The sequence below is a fragment of the Camellia sinensis genome, chromosome 14 (genome assembly GCF_055761805.1).
Source record: "Camellia sinensis isolate YWXY chromosome 14, ASM5576180v1, whole genome shotgun sequence".
In the NCBI taxonomy this organism is placed as follows: domain Eukaryota; kingdom Viridiplantae; phylum Streptophyta; class Magnoliopsida; order Ericales; family Theaceae; genus Camellia; species Camellia sinensis.
Window position 1 is genome coordinate 61807960 of NC_138974.1, and position 27672 is coordinate 61835631.

General features: G+C 39.4%; 1 protein-coding gene and 1 long non-coding RNA gene across 2 annotated transcripts; both read left to right on the forward strand.

Annotated features, from left to right (window-relative positions):
* Positions 1-728: 728 nt before the first annotated feature.
* On the forward strand, positions 729-27672 carry LOC114320632 (zinc transporter 6, chloroplastic-like). Its single transcript, XM_028267699.2, has 2 exons — positions 729-1578; positions 27205-27672. Exons 1-2 carry the CDS (start codon positions 889-891, stop codon positions 27517-27519), a joined length of 1005 nt encoding a protein of 334 aa, XP_028123500.2. The 5' UTR covers positions 729-888; the 3' UTR covers positions 27520-27672.
* LOC114320633 (uncharacterized) lies at positions 23842-25025 on the forward strand. The gene is made up of 2 exons (XR_003649964.2): positions 23842-24286; positions 24420-25025. It is a non-coding gene; the product is annotated as an uncharacterized LOC114320633 (long non-coding RNA).

Sequence of the window (27672 nt, forward strand, 5' to 3'; positions counted from 1 at the left end):
TCACGAAATGTAATAATTGGCAACCAAACTTTTTGGTCGCAAAATGTGACAATTGGCGACTAAGAAATTTGGTCGGGAAAATATCACTTTTCGCGACCAAAGTGTTTTGGCAACAAAATAAATTAGTCGCGGTAATTAAATATTTAGCGACCAAAAATTTAGTCGGCAAATCTAACTTTTGCCGACCAACAATAATTTTGGTCGCGAATTACTTTTGCCGACCCTCAATTGGCGACCAAAGTAGCGACCAAAAAATTTGGTCGCGGATAACTTTTGCCGACCAAAAATAGACTTTTAGCGACCAATTTTTTTGTTGCCAAAAGTGTTAATTCTTGTAGTGTCTATGTTAAGGTCGAAATGTCTCTGAGTCAGGCTGAAATTTCTCTAATGTTGTGTTTGGTTAGTGGATTTTGAAAGAAATTTAGAAAGAGAAAGAGAAAAGATATATAAAATTATGTGAAATTTAGGTATAATTTATTTATATTTCACCTACCTTTTTCATTTCCTTTTCCAAATCTCTCAACCAAACATAACATAAGTCATTTTTTCTCTGTGAAAATGTTGAGAGAGCTTAACTATTATGAAAATATTATATATTTTTTATCTTATAAAATCTTAGTATCGGAGACTTTAAGATAATATAATTATTATATTTTAAAAATATTAATTTTTCAAAACTATTTTTTGGTAATACAATTATTATATATTAAAATAATTAATGTTAATTTTTTTATGATAGCTAGTATTGTTCAAACTAGTCACAGCTAGAGAAAGGAAGGTGCAACAAAATTCTACGAACCAACACTCTTCTCTCTCTCTAAAACTCCCCTTTCTCTCTCTCTAAATTTCTCATTCTACCATCTCTTACTGAGCTCAGATTACCTAGTGATGGCGGTGTGCGCCACCGACACGGCTCGAGAGCTTTCGTGCCGAGACAGCCGAGCCGCAGCGAACCTCAAGCTCGTCTCGATGTTTGTGATCTTCGTCACGAGCGTCGTCGGAATATCGTCTCCGGTGATGCTCGCGCGCTTGTTCCAAGGTAAGCCGGTCTACGACAAGGCCATTCTCATAATCAAGTGCTTCGCGGCCGGCGTGATTCTCTCTACATCGCTCGTCCACGTCCTCCCCGACGCCTTCGACGCTCTCGCCGACTGCCACGTGGCGTCGCGACACCCCTGGAAGGACTTCCCCTTCTCCGGCCTCATCACGTTGATCGGAGTACTCACCGCACTTCTGGTAGACCTAACCGCAACGTCGCACGTCGATAGCCACGGAGGAAAGGCGAGTAGTAATTACACGGCGATCGGGACGAGCGAGGAATTGGCGGCGGCGAGGAAGAAATCGGCGGAGAGTGGAGTGGAAATGGGGGTGTTTGGTGAGAGGGAATCGGAAGAGATGGTGAGGATGAAGCAGAGATTGGTGTCGCAGGTGCTGGAGATTGGGATAATATTTCATTCGGTGATCATAGGGGTGACGATGGGGATGTCTCAGAATCAGTGCACGATCAGACCGCTTGTTGCTGCACTCGCGTTTCACCAGATCTTTGAAGGGATGGGCCTTGGAGGCTGTATTGCTCAGGTACGGAATCAATCTTTTTTTTATTTTATTTGATAAGATATGCCTTGCTCTTGGGTTGGAATCAGATGAACGGTGGTGAGTGATTAGCCTACTTTACTCTGTATTGCTCAGGTACGGAATCAATCTTTTTTTTTTATTTGATAAGATATGTCTTGCTCTTGGGTTGGAATGAGATGAACGGTGGTGAGTGATTAGCCTACTTTATTTAGAAAAATGCTTGGGAGCACTAGTGCTCCCACTAATTAGGTGGCAGTGGGTTTATCATTAATGATGTGATGTTTTGTTCTTGGAGTTGTATTTTATTTTCAAAAATGCTAGAGGCTTCAAAAATTCTATCAAAAGTTTTACCAAATGTCTCACATGGGTGTGGGACCCACATGGGACCCACATTGTGTGGGTCCCACACCCATGTGAGACATTTGGTAAAATTTTTGATAGAATATTTAGGGTCTCTAGCATTACGCTTTTATTTTTATTTTTTTTACTTTTTTAATGCATTAGTGCTATTAGTGGTAATGTTTTTAGTAGGATGAATCATTGTTGCTTTATTTATCAGCGATAGATTTTCGCTGATGCATTCATGTCACGGCCATTAAGTCGTGGGACTGGTTTTTAATGACGTGGCGTTTCAATAACCGTTAGATAGCGTGGTAATGTCACGTGTTAGTAATAATGACCGCACATTGGAATACCGATTATGTTGACTTTGGAGATATACCCAATACAATCCTGTGGAATAGCTTCCATTGTTTAAATTGCATAACCATTTTATATATGGACGCGTGTCAAATGGTCTAATTGTTTTGGCAATTAAGCGTTTGGATCAGTTTTTTAAACTAATTTTATAATCAATTTGTAACTGTGCATATGAATAGCGAATCAAAACCCACTAATTCACTATCCCTCTCTCAATAGTAGCAAGATATGTGCATGTTCGTTAGATAAATAAAAAAATATTAATTTTAAATATTTTTTTGACAATTTTTCATTAACAATTTAAAAAAAAATTTATGGGTCTCTATTTGACTGAGTTGGAGCTAGCAATATTTAGATTCATTACAGTTTAGAAGAAGATGTTTAATAAAAAATTGGACTCCATGTAGCATCCTACCTCTACAATTCTCTATAAATAGAGTCAGTTGGCATCAGGAAATTGGGCTACACGAGTAATGATGTGGGTTTGACCACCCATCAGGCATGTAGTTCCACAGCAACCAACTACTGTCCAAACTCGGAACTTACTGGGAGGCAATGTAAGCTTACGATTTGGAAATTATGTAGCAGCCCAACGAAGTGAACCTGTTACATTTTTCCTCCTTTCAGCTTCTTATTGGCCTTTGACTGTGAATTTAGACCACTCCAAGATGAATACACTGCATATGGCTCCGTTGCAGCCCTTGCATTGAAACATGTGATTTTGTAATTGATTCCCACCTCATGAATACATCATCAAATTTTTCGAGAGGATGAGCTTTGTGATCAAGTCTGCTGGGACGGCTGTTATAATTGAGAAGGCCCAACCAAGAGCGTAAGCCGTTAGTAGACAAACCTGAGTCAGGGATATAAACCTATGATCATGGAATCTCTGGAGATGAATTTGCAGAAATCCAAGCTTCAGAAACTTTCTTTCATTGCAGGAGTGATATGCTTCATGGGCTTGTCATCGATGATGAAATCTGAATTCTTTAAAGCATTCTGTGCTAAATGCAATGCTTGTCCTTCTTCTCCACAAAGATAGCATTTGCAATGCTTTGATTTTTGGTCCTCCAGGTTATCCACCTGCTACAGGACATACACCAATGAATATTCATATTCCACCGAGGCCCTCATATGCAGGAGAAGAATGAACATAGACCCTGTGATGAGCATCATCTCGTTGGGATATGTATAACACCTTATCTACTGGGTGCATAGCAACCTGATGAAATCCGCTTTTTAGAACCATTGATATGATCTAAAGATAAAGCTTCCTTATCCAATGAGGAAGATGATGCCATACAGCAAGTAGCTGCAACGGAGCCATATGCAGTATATTCATCTTGGAGTGGTCCAAATTCGGTTACAAGTCCTTCACCGAATTGAACAAGGAAATTTAGCCGTAATAGTCTTGAGAGATACACGGTTGGTATCAGTATGGCTTCGAAGCCTATAGATTCGGATTCTGATTCGAATTCTACCCTGAATATCATTGCCATGATGGAGGCTCTGATACCACCAATAGTCATCATAGTATTTGGAACTATGTAGACCATTTTCAGAAGATCTCATTAAATGCAATCCTGGATACTGGAGCGACAATTGTTAATTCAGGAACATACGTTGATCCAGTCACGAAGGAGGAAAAACGTGGAGTTTAAGCTGTTGAATTTTGACAAGCTGTTGCATGTATAAAACTGAGCTTGAAGATCTCAGACTGAGCATACAACTGGAAAAAGATGAAAAGGAACTACGAACAAAGGGCAAATTCAAAGAGGATGAACAAAGAGCACGAAGAGCACTGCAAAGATTACAAGGAAGGATACCAAACCTCCATTATCCCCTTGTACAAAGATTCGATTTGATGTTCAGAGAATCAGACAAAAGTTATTGGCTTGGAAAAGAAGGAGGTTACAGAGCACAAGTTAAAGTCACTCCGGAAATATATCACTGTCAACATGAATGGAACCAACGTGATCCATTGCCCAGTGATAGAAGGCCTGGTGAGTTCGAAAATATTCAAACAAGGCAATCCGTTCGCTAATTTAGTCACGATTAGCGAAGGAAATGAAGGTACACAGAACATCATTTCTAGAGAATCAGACAAAAGTTATTGGCTTGGAAAAGAAGGAGGTTACAGAGCACATGAATGGTGGAATTTACCATCTGCTATGCATCAGACAGGAGCAATGTTTGATCTGGTGAGAAAACCAAGATGTCATCAATATAATTTGATAGCTACAACTTTTGAGAGTAAAATATATTAGTTTAGCAATGAAAACCCAACGTGATCCATTGCCCAGTGATAGAAGGCCAGAATGTACTACTTGCAAAAGAAGTATAGTTGCCCAGTAGATTGTTTCAACCAATCCTCCACCAATTTGTTCCGTATCATCAAATCCATCTGATACAGAATAGATGGCGTCTGAATCATCATCTCCTGGTTGAACTGATAGAACATCATAATCATCAGGAATGCTCAGATTTTAACTCTTCCTAGGGTAAAGAACAAAAGACGTAAGAAGAATTGGCCTCTCTCCCTCTGTGGGAAATATTACAGTACCTGCTGAGTTCTTGAGGCCATCAGATCTGCTTGAGCTTCAGCAGGTTGCTATGCACCCTGATTTTATTGAATGGACAGCATTCTGGACTCCTCTTGGATTATATGAATGGTTAGTAATGAGTCACTCCTCCAACAACTTGAAGATCGTCTCACCTATGATCATGGAATCTCTGGAGACGAATTTGCAGAAATCCAAGCTTCCTTATCCAATGAGGAAGATGATGCCATACAGCAAGCTGATCACAGCAGAATGAAGAATCCATTCTGGTGAGGGATCATAATAATGATCAATCGCTGGATTGATCCAAGCATACATCCCATATCTTCCGGTACCTCCTCTGTTGGCTCCATCATGGCAATGATATTCAGGGTAGAATTCGAATCCATGATCATATGTGAGACGATCTTCAAGTTGTTGGAGGAGTGACTGATACTGAGCAGCACAGGGATGTATGCTTGGATCAATCCAGCGATTTGATGGTTGTTGGTCTTCCTTGTAATCTCTGCAGTGCTCTTCGTTGCAGAACATGATTCCTGCGTTGTCTTTGGCGATACTCTCTAACTGCTCATTATCTATTTCCTTGAGCTCACAGGTTTGTTGATGGACTTCTGGCAGTTTGCAGTTCATCCTCTTTGAGGTAGGATGCAATAATGTCGAGTACCAGGTCATGGTGAAATAAAATTGCAAACCCACATCATTACTCGTGTAGCCCAATTTCCTGATGAAAAACTAGTATTATTAGAACCATTGATATGTTCTAAAGATACTGAAGACAGTGGAGCATAAACCATCACGAATCTTTGTACAAGGGGATAACGGAGGTTCATCGCGCATTAGCATGACGACATCAAATAGCTCATTATCTATTTCCTTGAGCTCACAGGTTTGTTGATGAGTATAGTGATTGCGATGCCGTGAATTTTGTCAAAGTAACTGATTATGGCCTGGCAATCAGTCCGAAGCTGAACGCCATCAAATTCTCGCCACTGGATGGGAAGACGATGAAGATGAACCTCCGTATCTTCCGGTACCTCCTCTGTTGAATCTCAGGTCTGAATGTTTTCTATCTAGTTCTTATATTCTTATCCTGAATTTGAATTTCATTATTCTTTCCGCGCTTCCCCTTTTGGTATCAGAGCTAGTTTATCTTTGGTAGTATGGCAGCTTAAACTTAATATCAGGATAGCAAAGGCCTCGAAACTGCGTCTTGTTCCACCATTCTTGGAAGAGATACTCAGAACAGCACCCGCTGAGGTGTTAAGCATATTCTTCTTCTTCTCCTTTATTTCTCCTTGAGCGATTGTTTCTACAAAAGCATTAAGTTCTAGGCCCAACCAATCCATCATAGATGCTGAGATACATGCCTGCATACATTCCAATCAGAATCCGAATCTATAGGCTTCGAAGCCATACCATAATCCTTTTGCTACAACCATAGCGCCGCCCATTGACTCAGAATCAGTTCCAGCTGACGCCCTGGAGGATAAAGCTTCCTTATCCAATGAGAAAGATGATGCCATACAGCAAGCTAGAACAGCCCTGCAACAGCTTGTAATAATCGCCCAACCATTCCTCGAGTGATTAACAGATTGGCTTCTCCTCCTTGCGATCAAGTTAGAGAGTATCGCCAAAGACAACGCAGGAATCATGTTCTGCAACGAAGAGCACGAAGAGCACTGCAGAGATTACATGGACTGGATGTGTTTCGCATGAGACTTCTCATCTGGTGAGAAAACCATTTTTCCTCCTTTCAGCTTCTTATTGGCCTTTGACTGTGAATTTATTCCATTAAATTCCACAGTATATGTGTTATCCTCCAGGGCGTCAGCTGGAACTGATTCTGAGTCTACAACGCAGGTTGTCGCTCCAGTATCCAGGATTGCATTTAATGAGATCTTCTGCAATTCTTTGTCCCAGTTGCACTTCAAAACATTCCATATTCCTCCCCATCCTTCCATGCAACCATCTGTTTCAAGGATGATGAAGTAATGGTTGGCACATAGTGCGCAGGTTAAAGCATTGCATTTAGCACAGAATGCTTTAGACTGGGCAACTATACTAACTGGTCTAGGCATAGAAGTATCTTTAGAACATATCAATGGTTCTAATAATACTAACCTGGAGGACCCATCATTGAGTCAGTTGGAGGGTTGTAATTGGAGACTGCCGATGAGGAAGAAAGCACATATTGCGGGTTACTGTGCTTTGGATAAATTTTCAGCATTAATCCCTTACTTTGCCCTGGTAATAAATTAATACTTTTGCCAACATCATTTCACAAATGAGAACTGTGTTTACTTTGGAAGATCCTTATGCCAGGAGACCTTGGTGAAAGGATTAAGAAGAGCTGCAACGGAGCCATATGCAGTATATTCATCTTGGAGTGGTCCAAATTCGGTTACAAGTCCTTTACACAATATCGCACACCACTTACTAATGCTTTATCAAAACACCTCTGTGGGAAATATTACAGTACCTGCTGGTTTAAAAACTGGCCATCAGATCTGCTTGAGCTTCAGCTTGTGGTTGCTGAGCAATTTCGTTTACAAGGATTCTGACTTCTGCACGGGTTAAGGGTTTGTTTTCAGATCTTCCAAAGTAAACACAGTTCTCATTTGTGAAATGAGTATCTCTTCCAAGAATGGTGGAACCGTATTGGTTGTCATTAGTAGCGGCTCTTGCGACGGCTTCCAGTTTAAGCTGTCCCTGTGCTGCTCAGTATCAGTCACTCCAGAGATTCCATGATCATAGGTGAGACGATCTAAATTTCCTTGTTCAATTCGGTGAAGGACTTGTAACCGAATTTGGACCACTCCAAGATGAATATACTGCATATGGCTCCGTTGCAGCTCTTCAATTTAGTCACGATTGGCGAAGGAAATGAAGGTACACAGAACAAATGAATTTCCTTGTTCAATTCGGTGAAGGACTTGTAACCGAATTTGGACCACTCCAAGATGAATATACTGCATATGGCTCCGTTGCAGCCATTCGCTCTTTGCCACGTTTTTCCTCCAACGTGATCCATTGCCCAGTGATAGAAGGCCAGAATGTACTACTTGCAAAAGAAGTATAGTTGCCCAAGTGATTTGATTTGAGGACTATTACTCGTGTAGCCCAATTTCCTGATGAAAAACTCAAAGAGACTAAGGGCTTACGCTCTTGATCTATTTTGACAAAATTCACGGCATCGCAATCACTATACTCACCACCTTCCGTTAGAACATTGAGTGATTCAATGGGCGGCGCTGTGGTTGTAGCAAAAGGATTATCCCAAACAGGTGGTTGAGGATAATCTGTTTGAGCAGTACCATCAGGTTCATAAGTGGGATCATAGCCGAACGGGACACCAGCGTCGTCGTCATCATCGTCGTCAGGAGGATATTCATCAAATCAGAAGTGTTTCTTGTCGATTTTCTGCTTCATTTAGAATGGGACTCTCTTCATCCGAGTCTGGGACTTCATTATCATTGTGACCATAGTGAACAGGTTCACTTCGTTGGGCTGCTACATAATTTCCAAAGGATCCTTGCAAAGCACAGTAACCCGCAATATGTGCTTTCTTCCTCATCGGCAGTCTCCAATTACGCAGGTTGTCGCTCCAGTATCCAGGATTGCATTCCCATCTAGTGGCGAGAATTTGATGGCGTTCAGCTTCAAAAGACTGCCAATTATCAGGTCCTTTGTAACGGACAAGATAATCATATTTTCTACTTGGAGAAACGGAGAAGCTCATGTGGACGTAATGGCGGATGAAGTACACAGATGAGTTCGCTAATTTAGTCACGATTGGCGAAGGAAATGAAGGTATAAATACTATTATGGCTAAGGTTGGTTTACTTTACTAGAGAGACAGACTCTATCGTAAATAGTAATCACATTTTTGTAAAATGTGACATTGTCGCCTTCAATTCTTACTCCACCATACATGGCTCTGATGAAGTTACATCCGATAATCATCTGGATCCTGCCTCCAAGATGAAACAGAAAGCTGTATGTATATGGGATTCGAAACCAATTATCCCCAATATACATTTTTCCTCCTTTCAGCTTCTTATTGGCCTTTGACTGTGAATTTATTCCATTAAATTCCACAGTATATGTGTTATCCTCCAGGGCGTCAGCTGGAACTGATTCTGAGTCTACAACGCAGGTTGTCGCTCCAGTATCCAGGATTGCATTTAATGAGATCTTCTGTAGATTCGGAATTTCGAGCTCAACAGTGAGATTATAAAGCATATTCTTCTTCTTCTCCTTTATTTCTCCTTGAGCGATTGTTTCTACAAAAGCATTAAGTTCTTCTGCTTCTGCGGCTTCTGTAAGAAGATCTTGCAGTTCATCCTCTTTGAATTTGCCCTTTGTTCGTAGTTCCTTTTCATCTTTTTCCAGTTGTATGCTCAGTCTGAGATCTTCAAGCTCAGTTTTATACTGGATTGCTTCATCACGAAGCCTCTTCATTTCTGCTTCACACCATCTAATGTACTCCCGTTGTTCCTGGAGTAATGGCTTCTGATTGTATGGGATGGGTGGTTTCTGCATGACGAACTTGGAATAGTTGAAGTAATGGTTGGCACATAGTGCGCAGGTTAAAGCATTGCATTTAGCACAGAATGCTTTAGACTGGGCAACTATACTTCTTTTGCAAGTAGTACATTCTGGCCTTCTATCACTGGGCAATGGATCACGTTGGTTCCATTCATGTTGACAGTGATATATTTCCGGAGTGACTTTAACTTGTGCTCTGTAACCTCCTTCTTTTCCAAGCCAATAACTTTTGTCTGATTCTCTGAACATGTAGATTGTTTCAACAAATCCTCCACCAATTTGTTCCGTATCATCAAATCCATCTGATACAAAATAGATGGCGTCTGAATCATCATCTCCTGGTTGAACTGATAGAACATCATAATCATCAGGAATGCTCAGATTTTCAAACATCGCTACTCGTTTAACATTCTTCTTGTCCTTTGTGCAGTCACGAGCATAATGTCCTTCTTCTCCACAAAGATAGCATTTGCAATGCTTTGATTTCTGCAAGTACTTTCGTTTATCAATTCGGACAAGTGAAGAATGCGGTTTTCCTTTATAGGTCTTCTCGAGCAACTACCGGATCTGTTGGCTATGATCTTAGTTCAACACAACGTATGTTGATACAATCACAAGGAAGATAACACATATACTGTGGAATTTAATGGAATAAATTCACAGTCAAAGGCAGATGTCTTTAACATCTCTGCATGCCAGTCTTTCGAGATCTCGATAAGCTTTTCTTGTAAGCTGGTGAATAGAATTTTCTAGAGAGTTCAACTGGAGCTGCTGACAACGAAATTCCTTTAGGTTTACTTTACTAGAGAGACAGACTCTATCGTAAATCACGGCTATATTATGAGCTAGTTCTTTAGTTTTGGGTTTTTCAGTATTATCTTGATAAATCCCATCTAACGTTAAGGACTGATTGCCAGGCCATAATCAGTTACTTCAACAAGACAGTGGAGCATAAACCATCACGATCGCGATGGATAGCATTTACAGATTATATAACTGGTCTAGGCATAGAAGTATCTTTAGAACATATCAATGGTTCTGATAATACTTTAGCTGATGCTTTGTCTCGACTTGTTCACTCATTATGCTCAATTATAGAATGGCCAACAGAGGAGGTACCGGAAGATATGGAGGTTCTAGCCGGCCTGCACCAAATCGAAGAACTTATCCAGCTTTGCAGAGAGAAGAACGAATCATCCTGTCAGAAACAAAACCATCAAATAGCTGGATTGATCCAAGCATACATCCCTGTGCTGCTCAGTATCAGTCACTCCTCCAACAAATTGAAGATCGTCTCACCTATGATCATGGAATCTCTGGAGACGAATTTGCAGAAATCCAAGCTTCCTTATCCAATGAGGAAGATGATGCCATACAGCAAGCTAGAACAGCCCTGCAACAGCTTGTCAAAATTCAACAGCTTAAACTGGAAGCCGTCGCAAGAGCCGCTACTAATGACAACCAATACGGTGACAAACTGCCAGAAGTCCATCAACAAACCTGTGAGCTCAAGGAAATAGATAATGAGCTATTTGATGTCGTCATGCTAATGCGCCTCTTTCGCTACTGATGGTGGAAGAACGTGGTGGACCTCCTTTCTTTGTCGACTTGTGAGATATTATATGCTTTGATAAAGCATTAGTAAGTGGTGTGCGATATTGTGTAAAAGTATTTTGTCGTATTAGTCTGTCAGTGTTATCCCACTTCAATCACTACTCAGTTTTACTGAGAAAAGCTGTTGGGATTTTTATTAAAAGTCTTTTGGCGTCTTGTGCTTTGATAAAGTTATGCTTTATGCTTTATTAAAGAGAGAATCTTTGTGTAGTGGAGCATCCAATAATGTGTCGATGAGGCCCAATGTGTACTCGACATTATTGCATCCTACCTCTACAATTCTCTATAAATAGAGTCAGTTTGTAATACTCTAGCATCAAGAGAAGTTAGAACAACTAAACTTGGTACTTGAGTTTGAAGTTTGTAACCACTCTGAAGTTTGAAGTTTGAATCTCAGGTCTGAATGTTTTCTATCTAGTTCTTATATTGTTATCCTGAATTTGAATTTCATTATTCTTTCCGCGCTTCCCATTTTGGTATCAGAGCTAGTTTATCTTTGGTAATATGGCAGCTTAAACTTAATATCAGGATAGCAAAGGCCTCTGATGTTGTTAAAGTTTTCATTGCTAAACTAATATATTTTACTCTCAAAAGTTGTAGCTATCAAATTATAAGTAAAGATAGTCTTATGCATGCCAAGGCAAAAGTATTAATTTATTACCAGGGCAAAGTAAGGGATTAATGCTGAAAATTTATCTTTACTATCTTAAGGTCTATTAATTGTTTTTGTGATATTGAAAGAACAAAAGACGTAAGAAGGCAATAAGGCAGGTGGCCGCAGTAAGCCCTTCAAAAAGGTCCACCACGTTCTTCCACCATCAGTAGCGAAAGAGGCGCATTAGCATGACGATCTTGCCAATACTGAAAAACCCTCTGGCAGATTTCCAACATGGACTGGATGTGTTTCGCATGAGACTTCTCATCTGGTGAGAAAACCAAGATGTCATTAATATAGACGGCAATGAAGTCTTCAGTTTGCGGGTACTCAGTCTCTGTTTCCTCCATCATGGCAATGATATTCAGGGTAGAATTCGAAAGAGGGGTGATCCTGGTGTTGCTGTAGTTGCTTGTGGACGATTTGTAACCCTAGGAAGAGTTACCGTCTGAGTTCTTGAGGCCATCAGATCTGCTTGAGCTTCAGCTTGTCTAGCTCGTCTTGTAGTAACTTGTTTGGATTTCGATGAACTCTGAGTAGCCCTCTTGACTCCTTTGGCTTTTCTTTTGGACCTAGAGAAAGGTTCTCTAGCTTTGTGATCAAGTCTGCTGGGACGGCTGTTGCTTTCTGTGTCTCCAAGGTGCGAACTCTTGCTTCCAGTGCTTGTACCTGTTTTGACAATTGTACACACAACTCGATGATTGTGTTATTTTGGCGAATAAGAGTTTTTAAACCAGCAGGTACTGTAATATTTCCCACAGAGGGAGAGAGGCCAATTCCTGGTGCTTCAGTGGATTCTGATGCTTTCAAGGCAGTCAGATATACCAATTCTTCTTGACTCATCCAATTAAGGATCCTTTGATATGGTGAAGCAGAGCCTCCACCTGATCGAGTTTTTCCTGCAGATTTCTTGTTAACTTTAAGGCTTGTTCTTCAACAATTTTTGGTTGCTGAGCAATTTCGTTTACAAGGATTCTGACTTCTGCACGGGTTAAGGGTTTGTTTTCAAGACAAACCTGAGTCAGGGATATAACTCCTTTCTCAAGTTTTTCAATTTTTCTTGTAAGCTGGTGAATAGAATTTTCTAGAGAGTTCAACTGGAGCTGCTGACAACGAAATTCCTTTAGGTTTACTTTACTAGAGAGACAGACTCTATCGTAAATCACGGCTATATTATGAGCTAGTTCTTTAGTTTTGGGTTTTTCAGTATTGGCAAGATCAAGATAGCTTAGGCGTGATGTGTCTGATTTTTCATACCATTCCTTTATATTCTGCTCCCAAATATTTGTCATATCTTATTATAAGTTTGAATAGGATTATACATACTAGTCTGGGTATTCGTTTATTACTGGTCTGGTAAGGAAAATACACGATTTCTTATCTTATGGAAACTACCAAGGTTTCTATTAATCCTGTTTGAATATTTTCGAACTCACCTTTTTGAAGGGCTTACTGCGGCCACCTGCCTTATTGCCTTCTTACGTCTTTTGTTCTTTCAATATCACAAAAACAATTAATAGACCTTAAGATAGTAAAGATAAATTTTCAGCATTAATCCCTTACTTTGCCCTGGTAATAAATTAATACTTTTGCCTTGGCATGCATAAGACTATCTTTACTTATAATTTGATAGCTACAACTTTTGAGAGTAAAATATATTAGTTTAGCAATGAAAACTTTAACAACATCAGAGGCCTTTGCTATCCTGATATTAAGTTTATGCTGCCATACTACCAAAGATAAACTAGCTCTGATACCAAAATGGGAAGCGCGGAAAGAATAATGAAATTCAAATTCAGGATAAGAATATAAGAACTAGATAGAAAACATTCAGACCTGAGATTCAAACTTCAAACTTCAGAGTGGTTACAAACTTTAAACTCAAGTACCAAGTTTAGTTGTTCTAACTTCTCTTGATACTAGAGTATTACAAACTGACTCTATTTATAGAGAATTGTAGAGGTAGGATGCAATAATGTCGAGTACACATTGGGCCTCATCGACACATTATTGGATGCTCCACTACACAAAGATTCTCTCTTTAATAAAGCATAAAGCATAACTTTATCAAAGCACAAGACGCCAAAAGACTTTTAATAAAAATCCCAACAGCTTTTCTCAGTAAAACTGAGTAGTGATTGAAGTGGGATAACACTGACAGACTAATACGACAAAATACTTTTACACAATATCGCACACCACTTACTAATGCTTTATCAAAGCATATAATATCTCACAAGTCGACAAAGAAAGGGGGTCCACCACGTTCTTTCACCATCAGTAGCGAAAGAGGCGCATTAGCATGACGACATCAAATAGCTCATTATCTATTTCCTTGAGCTCACAGGTTTGTTGATGGACTTCTGGCAGTTTGTCACCGTATTGGTTGTCATTAGTAGCGGCTCTTGCGACTGGGCAACTATACTTCTTTTGCAAGTAGTACATTCTGGCCTTCTATTACTAGGCAATGGATCACGTTGGTTCCATTCATGTTGACAGTGATATATTTCCGGAGTGGATCCTTTGATATGGTGAAGCAGAGCCTCCACCTGATCGAGTTTTTCCTGCAGATTTCCAATTCTTCTTGGCTCATCCAATTAAGGATCCTTTGATATGGTGAAGCAGAGCCTCCACCCTCCAACTGACTCAATGATGGGTCCTCCAGGTTGCAATTTGGACATGATTATAGAAATCACCACCTTCCATTAGAACATTGAGTGATTCAATGGGTGGCGCTGTGGTTGTAGCAAAAGGATTATCCCAAACAGGTGGTTTTTCCAGGAAAGACATTCTGGAAACACAATTGGTGTTGCCCCACGAATTCTGTTTGCCTATAAATACTTGGAAGCAGAATGCAAAAATGCAGCTTTCCAGAAATCTCTTCGAAATTTGGAATTTTGCAAAGAGATTCCTATTCCAGGATATTACAAGGAACCAGAAAAGAAGTATGGTATTCGTAAGGCAACAACCTATAAAGGAAAACCGCATTCTTCACATATCCGAATTGATAAACGAAAGTACTTGCAGAAATCAAAGCATTGCAAATGCTATCTTTGTGGAGAAGAAGGACATTATGCTCGTGACTGCACAAAGGACAAGAAGAATGTTAAACGAGTAGCGGTGTTTGGCAAGTTCAATCCAATCAAATCCACCATAGATGCTGAGATATATGCCTGCATACATTCCCTTGAAGCATTCAAGATATATTATCTTGATAAATCCCATCTAACGTTAAGGACTGATTGCCAGGCCATAATCAGTTACTTCAAGAAGACAGTGGAGCATAAACCATCACGATCGCGATGGATAGCATTTACAGATTATGTAGCAGCCCAACGAAGTGAACCTGTTCACTATGGTCACAATGATAATGAAGTCCCAGACTCGGATGAAGAGAGTCCTATTCTAAATGAAGCAGAAAATCGACAAGAAACACTTCTGTTTCTACAACAAAAGGATGACCAGTATGATACTTTGGGACAACCAAGTGGAAAATATGATTATCTTGTCCATTACAAAGGACCTGATAATTGGCAGTCTTTTGAAGCTGAACGCCATCAAATTCTCGCCACTGGATGGGAAGACGATGAAGATGAACCTCCGTTATCCCCTTGTACAAAGATTCGATTTGATGAATATCCTCCTGACGACGATGATGATGATGACGCTGGTGTCCCGTTCGGCTATGATCCCACTTATGAACCTGATGGTACTGCTCAAACAGATTATCCTCAACCACCTGTTTGGGATAATCCTTTTGCTACAACCACAGCACCGCCCATTGAATCACTCAATGTTCTAACGGAAGGTGGTAGATAAGCCCATTCCTCTGGCAGATTTCCAACATGGACTGGATGTGTTTCGCATGAGACTTCTCATCTGGTGAGAAAACCAAGATGTCATCAATATAGACGGCAATGAAGTCTTCAGTATTTTTGAAGCAAATATCCATCTTCCTTTAACCTGCGCACTATGTGCCAAACAGAATTCGTGGGGCAACACCAATTGTGTTTCCTTCTTCCATTTGCATATTCCTCCTCATCCTTCCATGCAACCATCTGTTTCAAGGATGATGACACATCCTTCTTGTGGGATAGCCAAGTTATATAGATCGGGAAGATTATTTGTTGGAGAGGAATTGTCTGAAAAGCTATGGTCAAAGATGCCAGGAGACCGATACTCTTTCAAATATTATTTGTGCAATTCTTTGTCCCGGTTGCACTTCAATAAGAAGCTGAAAGGAGGAAAAATGTGAAGTGCAACCGGGACAAAGAATTGCACAAATAATATTTGAAAGAGTATCTCTTCCAAGAATGGTGGAACAAGACGCAGTTTCAAGTTCGTCTAGACAAGATAAAGGTTTTGGTAGTTCAGGTATGGCTTCGAAGCCTATAGATTCGGATTCTGATTCGAATTCTACCCTGAATATCATTGCCATGATGGAGGAAACAGAGACTGAGTACCCACAAATTAAGAAGCTGGAAAAACTTATTGCAAAGCACAGTAACCCACAATATGTGCTTTCTTCCTCATCGGCAGTCTCCAATTACAACCCTCCAACTGACTCAATGATGGGTCCTCCAGGTTATCCACCTGCTACAGGACACACACCAATGAATATTCATATTCCACCGAGGCCCTCATATGCAGGAGAAGGATCACGACCCAACTTTCGCCGTGACTCGAAGAATGAATGGTGGAATTTACCATCTGCTATGCATCAGACAAGAGCAATGTTTGTTATTCCACATCCTCTCGGAAAATTTGATGATGTATTCATGAGGTGGGAATCAATTACAAAATCACATGTTTCAATGCAAGGTTTCACTGATGTTCGTGATAAAATCATGTTCATAGAAAACCTCAAAGTTGATGAAGCAGCTACAAAATTGTGAAGTCATAGGTGAAAACCCTATGAAGCTTTGGTCCTCAAATCAGATCGCTTGTAAATTGGATTTAAAGAATTCAGATTTCATTATCGATGACAAGCCCATGAAGCATATCACTCCTGCAATGAAAGAAAGTTTCAAGAAACATATTGATCAGCTTCTGGAGCTCAAGGTGATCAGGCCAAGCAAAAGCAGACATCGAACTATTGCTTTCATTGTTAATTCAGGAACATACGTTGATCCAGTCACGAAGGAGGAAAAACGTGGCAAAGAGCGAATGGTTTGCAACTACAAAAGGCTCAATGATAATACCTACAAGGATCAGTATAGTCTTCCTGGTATAAATACTATTATGGCTAAGGTTGGTCATAGTCGTATTTATTCGAAGTTTGATTTAAAAAGCGGATTTCATCAGGTTGCTATGCACCCTGATTTTATTGAATGGACAGCATTCTGGACTCCTCTTGGATTATATGAATGGTTAGTAATGCCATTCGGATTAAAGAATGCTCCTGCAGTATTCCAAAGGAAGATGGATATTTGCTTCAAAAATACTGAAGACTTCATTGCCGTCTATATTGATGACATCTTGGTTTTCTCACCAGATGAGAAGTCTCATGCGAAACACATCCAGTCCATGTTGGAAATCTGCCAGAGGAATGGGCTTATCTTAAGTCCAACCAAAATGAAGATAGCTGCAGTACAAATGGATTTCTTGGGCTCGACAATTGGTCATGGTGAAATAAAATTGCAAACCCATATCATTACTCGTGTAGCCCAATTTCCTGATGAAAAACTCAAAGAGACTAAGGGCTTACGCTCTTGGTTGGGCCTTCTCAATTATGCTCGCAGCTATATAAAAGATTTGGGCCGGTTACTTAGCCCACTTTATTCAAAGGTCAGCCCAAATGGAGAACGAAGACTCAATGCCCAAGATTGGAGCTTGATCAGGGAAATTAAGGCCCATGTTCAAAATTTGCCAAACTTGGCTATCCCACCAGAAGGATGTGTCATCATCCTTGAAACAGATGGTTGCATGGAAGGATGGGGAGGAATATGTAAATGGAAGAAGGCATTAAAAGATCAAGTTAGAGAGTATCGCCAAAGACAACGCAGGAATCATGTTCTGCAACGAAGAGCACAAAGAGCACTGCAGAGATTACAAGGAAGACCAACAACCTCAATCACTTTGGAGCAGGAGATTGCACCAGAAACCCAGCTTCAATTATCAATGGCAGAGCGAGCAAATATAGCACCCGCTGAGGTGTTATACAGATCCCGACGAGATGATGCTCATCACAGGGTCTATGTTCATAGATCGGAAGAAGCAATACTCTGTGTAGGTGACACGCAGATTGAACGACCATTCATCCAGGAAGAAAGTTATGAAGAGCTGCAACGGAGCCATATGCAGTATATTCATCTTGGAGTGGTCCAAATTCGGTTACAAGTCCTTCACGGAATTGAACAAGGAAATTTAGCCGTAATAGTCTTGAGAGATACACGGTGGACAGGAGATCAAGCTATCTTCGCATCCATGGAGGTAGATCTCACCAGAGGAATCCAAATGGTCTACATAGTTCCAAATACTATGATGACTATTGGTGATTTCTATAATCATGTCCAAATTGCAATACAAACCCGAGGTTATGAAAATTGGCAAGGAGGAGAAGCCAATCTGTTAATCACTCGAGGAATGGTTGGGCGATTATCTAACACTCCTAATGTTGGTTTTGCCTATGAAATTGAAGGAGTTACAGAGTTCCTTACATCCAAAGGTGTCAAAGCAATACTAGGAGAGAAGATGTCAACACAAGAACTACGAGGAAGAAATTGGGTAATCAAACCACCCATCAGGCATGTAGTTCCACAGCAACCAACTACTGTCCAAACTCGGAACTTACTGGGAGGCAATGTAAGCTTACGATTTGGGCTGTTCTAGCTTGTTGTATGGCATCATCTTCCTCATTGGATAAGGAAGCTTGGATTTCTGCAAATTCGTCACCAGAGATTCCATGATCATAGGTGAGACGATCTTCAATTTGTTGGAGGAGTGACTGATACTGAGCAGCACAGGGATGTATGCTTGGATCAATCCAGCGATTTGATGGTTCTGTTTCTGACAGGATGATTCGTTCTTCTCTCTGCAAAGCTGGATAAGTTCTTCGATTTGGTGCAGGCCGGCTAGAACCTCCATATCTTCCGGTACCTCCTCTGTTGGCCATTCTGTAATTTAGTCACAATTTTGGAGCAGGAGATTGCACCTCATTGGACTTGACTCCTTTGGCTTTTCTTTTGGACCTAGAGAAAGGGATCATAATAATGATCTGCTATGAAATCTTCACCGAGGCCCTCATATGCAGGAGAAGGATCACGACCTGCGTTGTAGACTCAAATTCGGTTACAAGTATAGTTGCCCAGTCTAAAGCATTCTGTGCTAAATGCAATGCTTTAACCTGCGCACTATGTGCCAACCATTACTTCAACTATTCCAAGTTCGTCATGCAGAAACCACCCATCCCATACAATCAGAAGCCATTACTCCAGGAACAGCAAGAGTACATTAGATGGTGTGAAGCAGAAATGAAGAGGCTTCGTGATGAAGCAATCCAGTATAAAACTGAGCTTGAAGATCTCAGACTGAGCATACAACTGGAAAAAGAAATAAGAGCTCTTCCTTGTGATTGTATCAACATACGTTGTGTTGAACTAAGATCATAGCCAACAGATCCGGTAGTTGCTCGAGAAGGCATAATAGCACTTGGATCTATTTTGACAAAATTCACGGCATCGCAATCACTATACTTTAAATTCCATTTGGACTCTATGGAAGAATTGCTCAGCGCCGCCCATTGAATCACTCAATGTTCTAACGGAAGGTGGTGAGTAATATAATCTGTAAATGCTATCCATCGCGATCGTGATGGTTTATGCTCCACTGTCTTGTTGAAGTAACTGATTATGGCCTGGCAATCAGTCCTTAACGTTAGATGGGATTTGTCATCATCATCATCGTCGTCAGGAGGATATTCATCAGTAGGACTGATCACAGCAGAATGGCAGTTTGTCACCGTATTGGTTGTCATTAGTAGCGGCTCTTGCGACGGCTTCCAGTTTAAGCTGGATGACCAGTATGATACTTTGGGACAACCAAGTGGAAAATATCAAAATTTGCCAAACTTGGCTATCCCACCAGAAGGATGTGTCATGAATCCATTCTGGTGAGGGATCATAATAATGATCTGCTGTGAAATCTTCTTCTTCCTTTACTTCGAGCAGGTTGACACATATTGCGGGTTACTGTGCTTTGCCCTGGTAATAAATTAATTCTTCCATAGAGTCCAAATGGAATTTGAAGTACTACTCAGTCTCTGTTTCCTCCATCATGGCAATGATATTTCACAGCAGATCATTATTATGATCCCTCACCAGAATGGATTCTTCATTCTACTGTGATCAGTCCTACTTTTGAAGAAAAATTCCCAAAGTTGATGAAGCTAAATTTCCTTGTTCAATTTGGTGAAGGACTTGTAACCGAATTTGGACCACTCACACCACTTACTAATGATCCATTGCCCAGTGATAGAAGGCCAGAATGTACTACTTGCAAAAGAAGTTCAGCATGGAATCCATGTAGGAGCAGGTGTTATTGATCCAGATTATCGTAGTGAAGTTAAAGTCTTATTATTCAATCTTGATCTGGAATGTTTTGAAGTGCAACCGGGACAAAGAATTGCACAAATAATATTTGAAAGATGAGAAGGCCCAACCAAGAGCGTAAGCCCTTAGTCTCTTTGAGTTTTTCATCAGGAAATTGGGCTACACGAGTAATGATATGGGTTTGCAATTTTATTTCACCATGACCAATTGTCGAGCCCAAGAAATCCATTTGTACTGCAGCTATCTTCATTTTGGTTGGACTTAAGATAAGCCCATTCCTCTGGCAGATTTCCAACATGGACTGGATGTGTTTCGCATGAGACTTCTCATCTGGTGAGAAAACCAAGATGTCATCAATATAGACGGCAATGAAGTCTTCAGTATTTTTGAAGCAAATATCCATCTTCCTTTGGAATACTGCAGGAGCATTCTTTAATCCGAATGGCATTACTAACCATTCATATAATCCAAGAGGAGTCCAGAATGCTGTCCATTCAATAAAATCAGGGTGCATAGCAACCTGATGAAATCCGCTTTTTAAATCAAACTTCGAATAAATACGACTATGACCAACCTTAGCCATAATAGTATTTATACCAGGAAGACTATATTGATCCTTGTAGGTATTATCATTGAGCCTTTTGTAGTTGCAAACCATTCGCTCTTTGCCACGTTTTTCCTCCTTCGTGACTGGATCAACGTATGTTCCTGAATTAACAATGAAAGCAGTAGTTCGATGTCTGCTTTTGCTTGGCCTGATCACCTTGAGCTCCAGAAGCTGATCAATATGTTTCTTGAAACTTTCTTTCATTGCAGGAGTGATATGCTTCATGGGCTTGTCATCGATGATGAAATCTGAATTCTTTAAATCCAATTTACAAGTGATCTGATTTGAGGACCAAAGCTTCATAGGGATTTCACCTATGACTTCACAATTTTGTAGCTGCTTCATCAACTTTGGGAATTTTCCTTCAAAAGTAGGACTGATCACAGCAGAATGAAGAATCCATTCTGGTGAGGGATCATAATAATGATCTGCTGTGAAATCTTCTTCTTCCTTTACTTCGAGCAGGTTGACGGATTGCCTTGTTTGAATAGTAATCACATTTTTCATTCCTCTGGCAGATTTCCAACATGGACTGGATGTGTTTCGCATGAGACTTCTCATCTGGTGAGAAAACCAAGATGTCATCAATATAGACGGCAATGAAGTCTTCAGTATTTTTACAGCTTTTCGTTCCATCTTGGAGGCAGGATCCAGATGATTATCGGATGATGTATTCATGAATGCGGTTTTCCTTTATACAGAAGCCGCAGAAGCAGAAGAACTTAATGCTTTTGAAGCTGAACGCCATCAAATTCTCGCCACTGGATGGGAAGACGATGAAGATGAACATGAAGATAGCTGCAGTACAAATGGATTTCTTGGGCTCGACAATTGGTCATGGTGAAATAAAATTGCAAACCCACATCATTACTCGTGTAGCCCAATTTCCTGATGAAAAACTCAAAGAGACTAAGGGCTTACGCTCTTGGTTGGGCCTTCTCAATTATGCTCGCAGCTATATAAAAGATTTGGGCCGGTTACTTAGCCCACTTTATTCAAAGGTCAGCCCAAATGGAGAACGAAGACTCAATGCCCAAGATTGGAGCTTGATCAGGGAAATTAAGGCCCATGTTCAAAATTTGCCAAACTTAGCTATCCCACCAGAAGGATGTGTCATCATCCTTGAAACAGATGGTTGCATGGAAGGATGGGGAGGAATATGCAAATGGAAGAAGGCATTAAAAGATCCTCGTTCAACTGAGCGAATTTGTGCCTATGCAAGTGGCAAGTTCAATCCAATCAAATCCACCATAGATGCTGAGATATATGCCTGCATACATTCCCTTGAAGCATTCAAGATATATTATCTTGATAAATCCCATCTAACGTTAAGGACTGATTGCCAGGCCATAATCAGTTACTTCAACAAGACAGTGGAGCATAAACCATCACGATCGCGATGGATAGCATTTACAGATTATATAACTGGTCTAGGCATAGAAGTATCTTTAGAACATATCAATGGTTTTGATAATACTTTAGCTGATGCTTTGTCTCGACTTGTTTACTCATTATGCTCAATTACAGAATGACCAACAGAGGAGGTACCGGAAGATATGGAGGTTCTAGCCGACCTGCACCAAATCGAAGAACTTATCCAGCTTTGCAGAGAGAAGAACGAATCATCCTGTCAGAAACAGAACCATCAAATCGCTGGATTGATCCAAGCATACATCCCTGTGCTGCTCAGTATCAGTCACTCCTCCAACAACTTGAAGATCGTCTCACCTATGATCATGGAATCTCTGGAGACGAATTTGCAGAAATCCAAGCTTCCTTATCCAATGAGGAAGATGATGCCATACAGCAAGCTAGAACAGCCCTGCAACAGCTTGTCAAAATTCAACAGCTTAAACTGGAAGCCGTCGCAAGAGCCGCTACTAATGACAACCAATACGGTGACAAACTGCCAGAAGTCCATCAACAAACCTGTGAGCTCAAGGAAATAGATAATGAGCTATTTGATGTCGTCATGCTAATGCGCCTCTTTCGCTACTGATGGTGGAAGAACGTGGTGGACCTCCTTTCTTTGTCGACTTGTGAGATATTATATGCTTTGATAAAGCATTAGTAAGTGGTGTGCGATATTGTGTAAAAGTATTTTGTCGTATTAGTCTGTCAGTGTTATCCCACTTCAATCACTACTCAGTTTTACTGAGAAAAGCTGTTGGGATTTTTATTAAAAGTCTTTTGGCGTCTTGTGCTTTGATAAAGTTATGCTTTATGCTTTATTAAAGAGAGAATCTTTGTGTAGTGGAGCATCCAATAATGTGTCGATGAGGCCCAATGTGTACTCGACATTATTGCATCCTACCTCTACAATTCTCTATAAATAGAGTCAGTTTGTAATACTCTAGCATCAAGAGAAGTTAGAACAACTAAACTTGGTACTTGAGTTTGAAGTTTGAATCTCAGGTCTGAATGTTTTCTATCTAGTTCTTATATTCTTATCCTGAATTTGAATTTCATTATTCTTTCCGCGCTTCCCCTTTTGGTATCAATTGTGAAGTCATAGGTGAAAACCCTATGAAGCTTTGGTCCTCAAATCAGATCACTTGTAAATGGTCTGGTAACGAAAATACACGATTCTTCCACCATCAGTAGCCAAAGAGGATGAACTGAGCGAGCAAATATAGCACCCGCTGAGGTGTTATACAGATCCCGACGAGATGATGCTCATCACAGGGTCTATGTTCATAGATCGGAAGAAGGCTCAATGATAATACCTACAAGGATCAGTATAGTCTTCCTGGTATAAATACTATTATGGCTAAGGTTGGTCATAGTCGTATTTATTCGAAGTTTGGAATTTTGCAAAGAGATTCCTATTCCAGGATATTACGGTCATGATCCTTCTCCTGCATATGAGGGCCTCGGTGGAATATGAATATTCAGACCCTGTGATGAGCATCATCTCGTCGGGATCTGTATAACACCTCAGCGGGTGCTATATTTGCTCGCTCAGCCATTGGGAAAGGTCTCCTGGCATCTTTGACCATAGCTCTTTAATATTCATTGGTGTATGTCCTGTAGCAGGTGGATAACCTGGAGGACCCATCATTGAGTCAGTTGGATGGTTGTAATTGGAGACTGCCGATGGCATTGAGTCTTCGTTCTCCATTTGGGCTGACCTTTGAATAAAGTGGGCTAAGTAACCGGCAAAATTGGCAAGGGATTGAGGTTGTTGGTCTTCCTTGTAATCTCTGCAGTGCTCTTCGTGCTCTTCGTTTGCCCTTTGTTCGTAGTTCCTTTTCATCTTTTTCCAGTTGTATGCTCAGTCTGAGGTCTCCTGGCATCTTTGACCATAGCTTTTCAGACAATTCCTCTCCAACACATGGCTCTGATGAAGTTACATCCGATAATCATCTGGATCCTGCCTCCAAGATGGAACGGAAAGAGAAGCTCATGTGGACGCAATGGCGGATGAAGTACACAGATGAGTTCGCTAATTTAGTCACGATTGGCGAAGGAAATGAAGGTACACAGAACATCATTTCAAGGAAGAGCTCTTATTCTATTCTTGTGTTGACATCAATAAGTTTTTCCAGCTTCTTAATTTGCGGGTACTCAGTCTCTGTTTCCTCCCGATTTGATGGTTCTGTTTCTGACAGGATGATTCGTTCTTCTCTCTGCAAAGCTGGATAAGTTCTTCGATTTGGTGCAGGTCGGCTAGAACCTCCATATCTTCCGGTACCTCCTCTGTTGGCCATTCTGAGTCTACAACGCAGGTTGTCGCTCCAGTATCGCCTGCTCCTACATGGATTCCATGCTGAAAAGCAAGACCTGATCGAGGGATCATAATAATGATCTGCTGTGAAATCTAGGTCCAAAAGAAAAGCCAAAGGAGTCAAGAGGGCTCATATGCAGGAGAAGGATCACGACCCCAGATGAGAAGTCTCATGCGAAACACATCCAGTCCATGTTGGAAATCTGCCAGAGGAATGGGCTTTTGTAGAAACAATCGCTCAAGGAGAAATAAAGGAACGACCATTCATCCAGGAAGAAAGTTAAATTATTCTTGCTATTGCTATAATCGAAATCCGTAAAAATCATTTATGATTAAATTACCAGTACCAGTTAGAGATTGTTCCTAAATATGTATATTTTTTTGATTTTTTATGAAAAAATATACAAAAAAAAATAAAGAGAAGATATGATCTAAATAAATATACTTATTTAAAAAATATCAAACAAAACCTTAACCACATATTTAAGAAATAAAATTAATATTTTCTTGAAATAGCATTACTCTATAGAATATTATTCTGAGCCAGTCGGTTAGCCAGTACATCAGGATCCCCTCCTTGTATTTCTTACTTGCAGGGCTATTGAACCCACTTTTAGGCCTAATTTTGATAATCCGAACCGTTCATATTTTAAGATTTGTTCAGTATATCATACCTGTAAAAAATCAAGTTGATCAGATATCAGAAAACATATGTTCGGAAAACTCGAACTAAAAACTATTTTTTTAAAGAATTTATAAACAGTTTTTTGAACACATGCTTTCTGATATCCGATCAACTTGATTTTTTACAGGTATAATATATTGAACAAATCTTAAAATATCAATAATTCGAATTATCAAAATTAATCTTAAAAGTAAACCTAATAACCTTACAAGCAAGAAATGTAAGAAAAAAATACAAAGAGGAGATCTTGATTCTAGCCGGTATACCGTGACGTAATGTAATCTTCCAACTAATTCTATCACGTAAAAGATTTGTATAATAATGTTATGTTTCAGGTAAAGTAGAACATATCTTGTGGCCAATGGCCGAACCACATGGGCACTAGGGTCACGTGCCTTCTGGATTTTTTATTTTTTTTATTTTACATATATAAATAAAATTTTAAATAAAAATAATATTTAGAATAAAATATTAAGAGTATTTTTAAATTTATGAAATTAATAGTAATTGTTTTATTAAAAATGAAGTGACTATAACAAATTATATTTTTATGTATGAAAATTTTGTAAAAAAATCTCAATATAAAGGTAATATCTATTATTATTGATATGCAAATATAATTAATCTTACGATATATATGTAAAAATTACTAAAGTGTTAGTTATATTTGTATGTGGAGTTCACCTTTCATATGTTGCTTTAATATTGGTTAGTAATATCATATTCAATAATGATGTGATATCATTATTATATGAAATTTTTACTCAAATTTTGTAAAAAATTGATTTATCTTGCCATTATATAATTTATTTTATGATTTAAATATATGACTTTTTTATAATGTCCGTAATACACTAGTTACACGCAATACTTTCTTTTTGATTTTACTCAAAGTTAATTGTAAAATTTTATGTGAAATACTTTGTAACAATTTATTGCATGCATTAGGTTCAGTTCATCATTCCCATCGTTGTCATTTCCTACTTACTTGAATACGTGCGCTACCGCATGCTTTGAGTTGATTAGTATGACATGTTAAACAAACCAGACCTAGTAGTTGCATTTTGTATGTGTTGCATTAGTCACTTGCATATTAGAGCATGCATTTTTCTAGTTATTTTTTTCTTTTTGAGTTGCCTCGATTGAGTACTAGGTGAGCATTTTTTTGATTTGACATATTGCATATGTGTTTGTGTTGCCATATCAAGCATATTACCATGAAGGTACTTAATATTAATTCAAAAATTATTATTATCTTCTTGTCATTGATAAAAAAAAAAAACAATTATAATTAATAAGTATCCCTGATTTAATTTCCTAACTCTTGGGACACAACATGATTGAAGAACTAACCCGCTCATTCATACTGCTACCATTAGGGAGTGTGTGGGATCCACACACCCTTTTGCTCGTTAGATAAAATTGATATTGGAATGCTGGATGTTTTGGTTGAATTTTTCAGAGCCGTGTGTGTTTTACCAATCAATTGTACTGAAATTTGGTCTAAATGGACATATCTGAATCAGTGACATTGTGTTTGGCTCAGGATTTTGTCTAGGAATTTAAAAACGAAAAAAAGAAAAAAAAGTCAAATGCGAGTTAAATGTTTTTAAATTGTTACTTAAATTTATGATACAAATACAACTTAAATAAAATTATAAAAATAAACAAACAAGAAAAAAAATTATAGACTTGGATATAATTGAAGAAGTAGCATATGTAGCTAGATACGGCTATAATAAGGTTTATTTAAGTCATATATGCAAGCATGAAGTCAAAATTAGTGAGAATGCAGACCAGTCTGCAATTGGAGTTAAAATACATTAAATTTGGGAAAATTATTTGTAAAGGCGTGTGAATAAAATTGCATGTAGATTTCATCACTTGGCGTAGAAATGATTATATGGAAACTCCATACTTCTTATATTTGATCTTGTTGATGATAAATTGGTGATGATGATGAATGTGCATGCTAATTTGACAGGCAGGTTTCAGCTTTGGAACAACAGCGTACATGTGCTTCATGTTTTCGGTGACAACACCACTGGGAATAGTGTTGGGTATGATCATTTTCTGGTTCACTGGTTACGACGACAGTAGCCCCAATGCCTTGATTCTGGAAGGTCTGTTGGGTTCCCTATCCTCAGGTATCCTTATTTACATGGGTCTAGTCGACCTCATAGCTCTCGACTTCTTCCACAACAAGTTGATGAGTTCCGAGTCATGGTTAAAGAAGGCCTCTTTCATTGCCCTCACACTTGGCTCTACCTCCATGTCTATCCTTGCCCTTTGGGCTTAAGAGTTAGTGTTTTGTGCAAAGCAATGAAAAAAATGATAGTAGTATGTTGGACTATCGGTATTAATTTATCCAAATTGTCAACTGTCCATGCTTAGACATAGGGCGACCAACGTCCATAATACAAATTATTTATTTTTTTGGATTGGAAGCAAA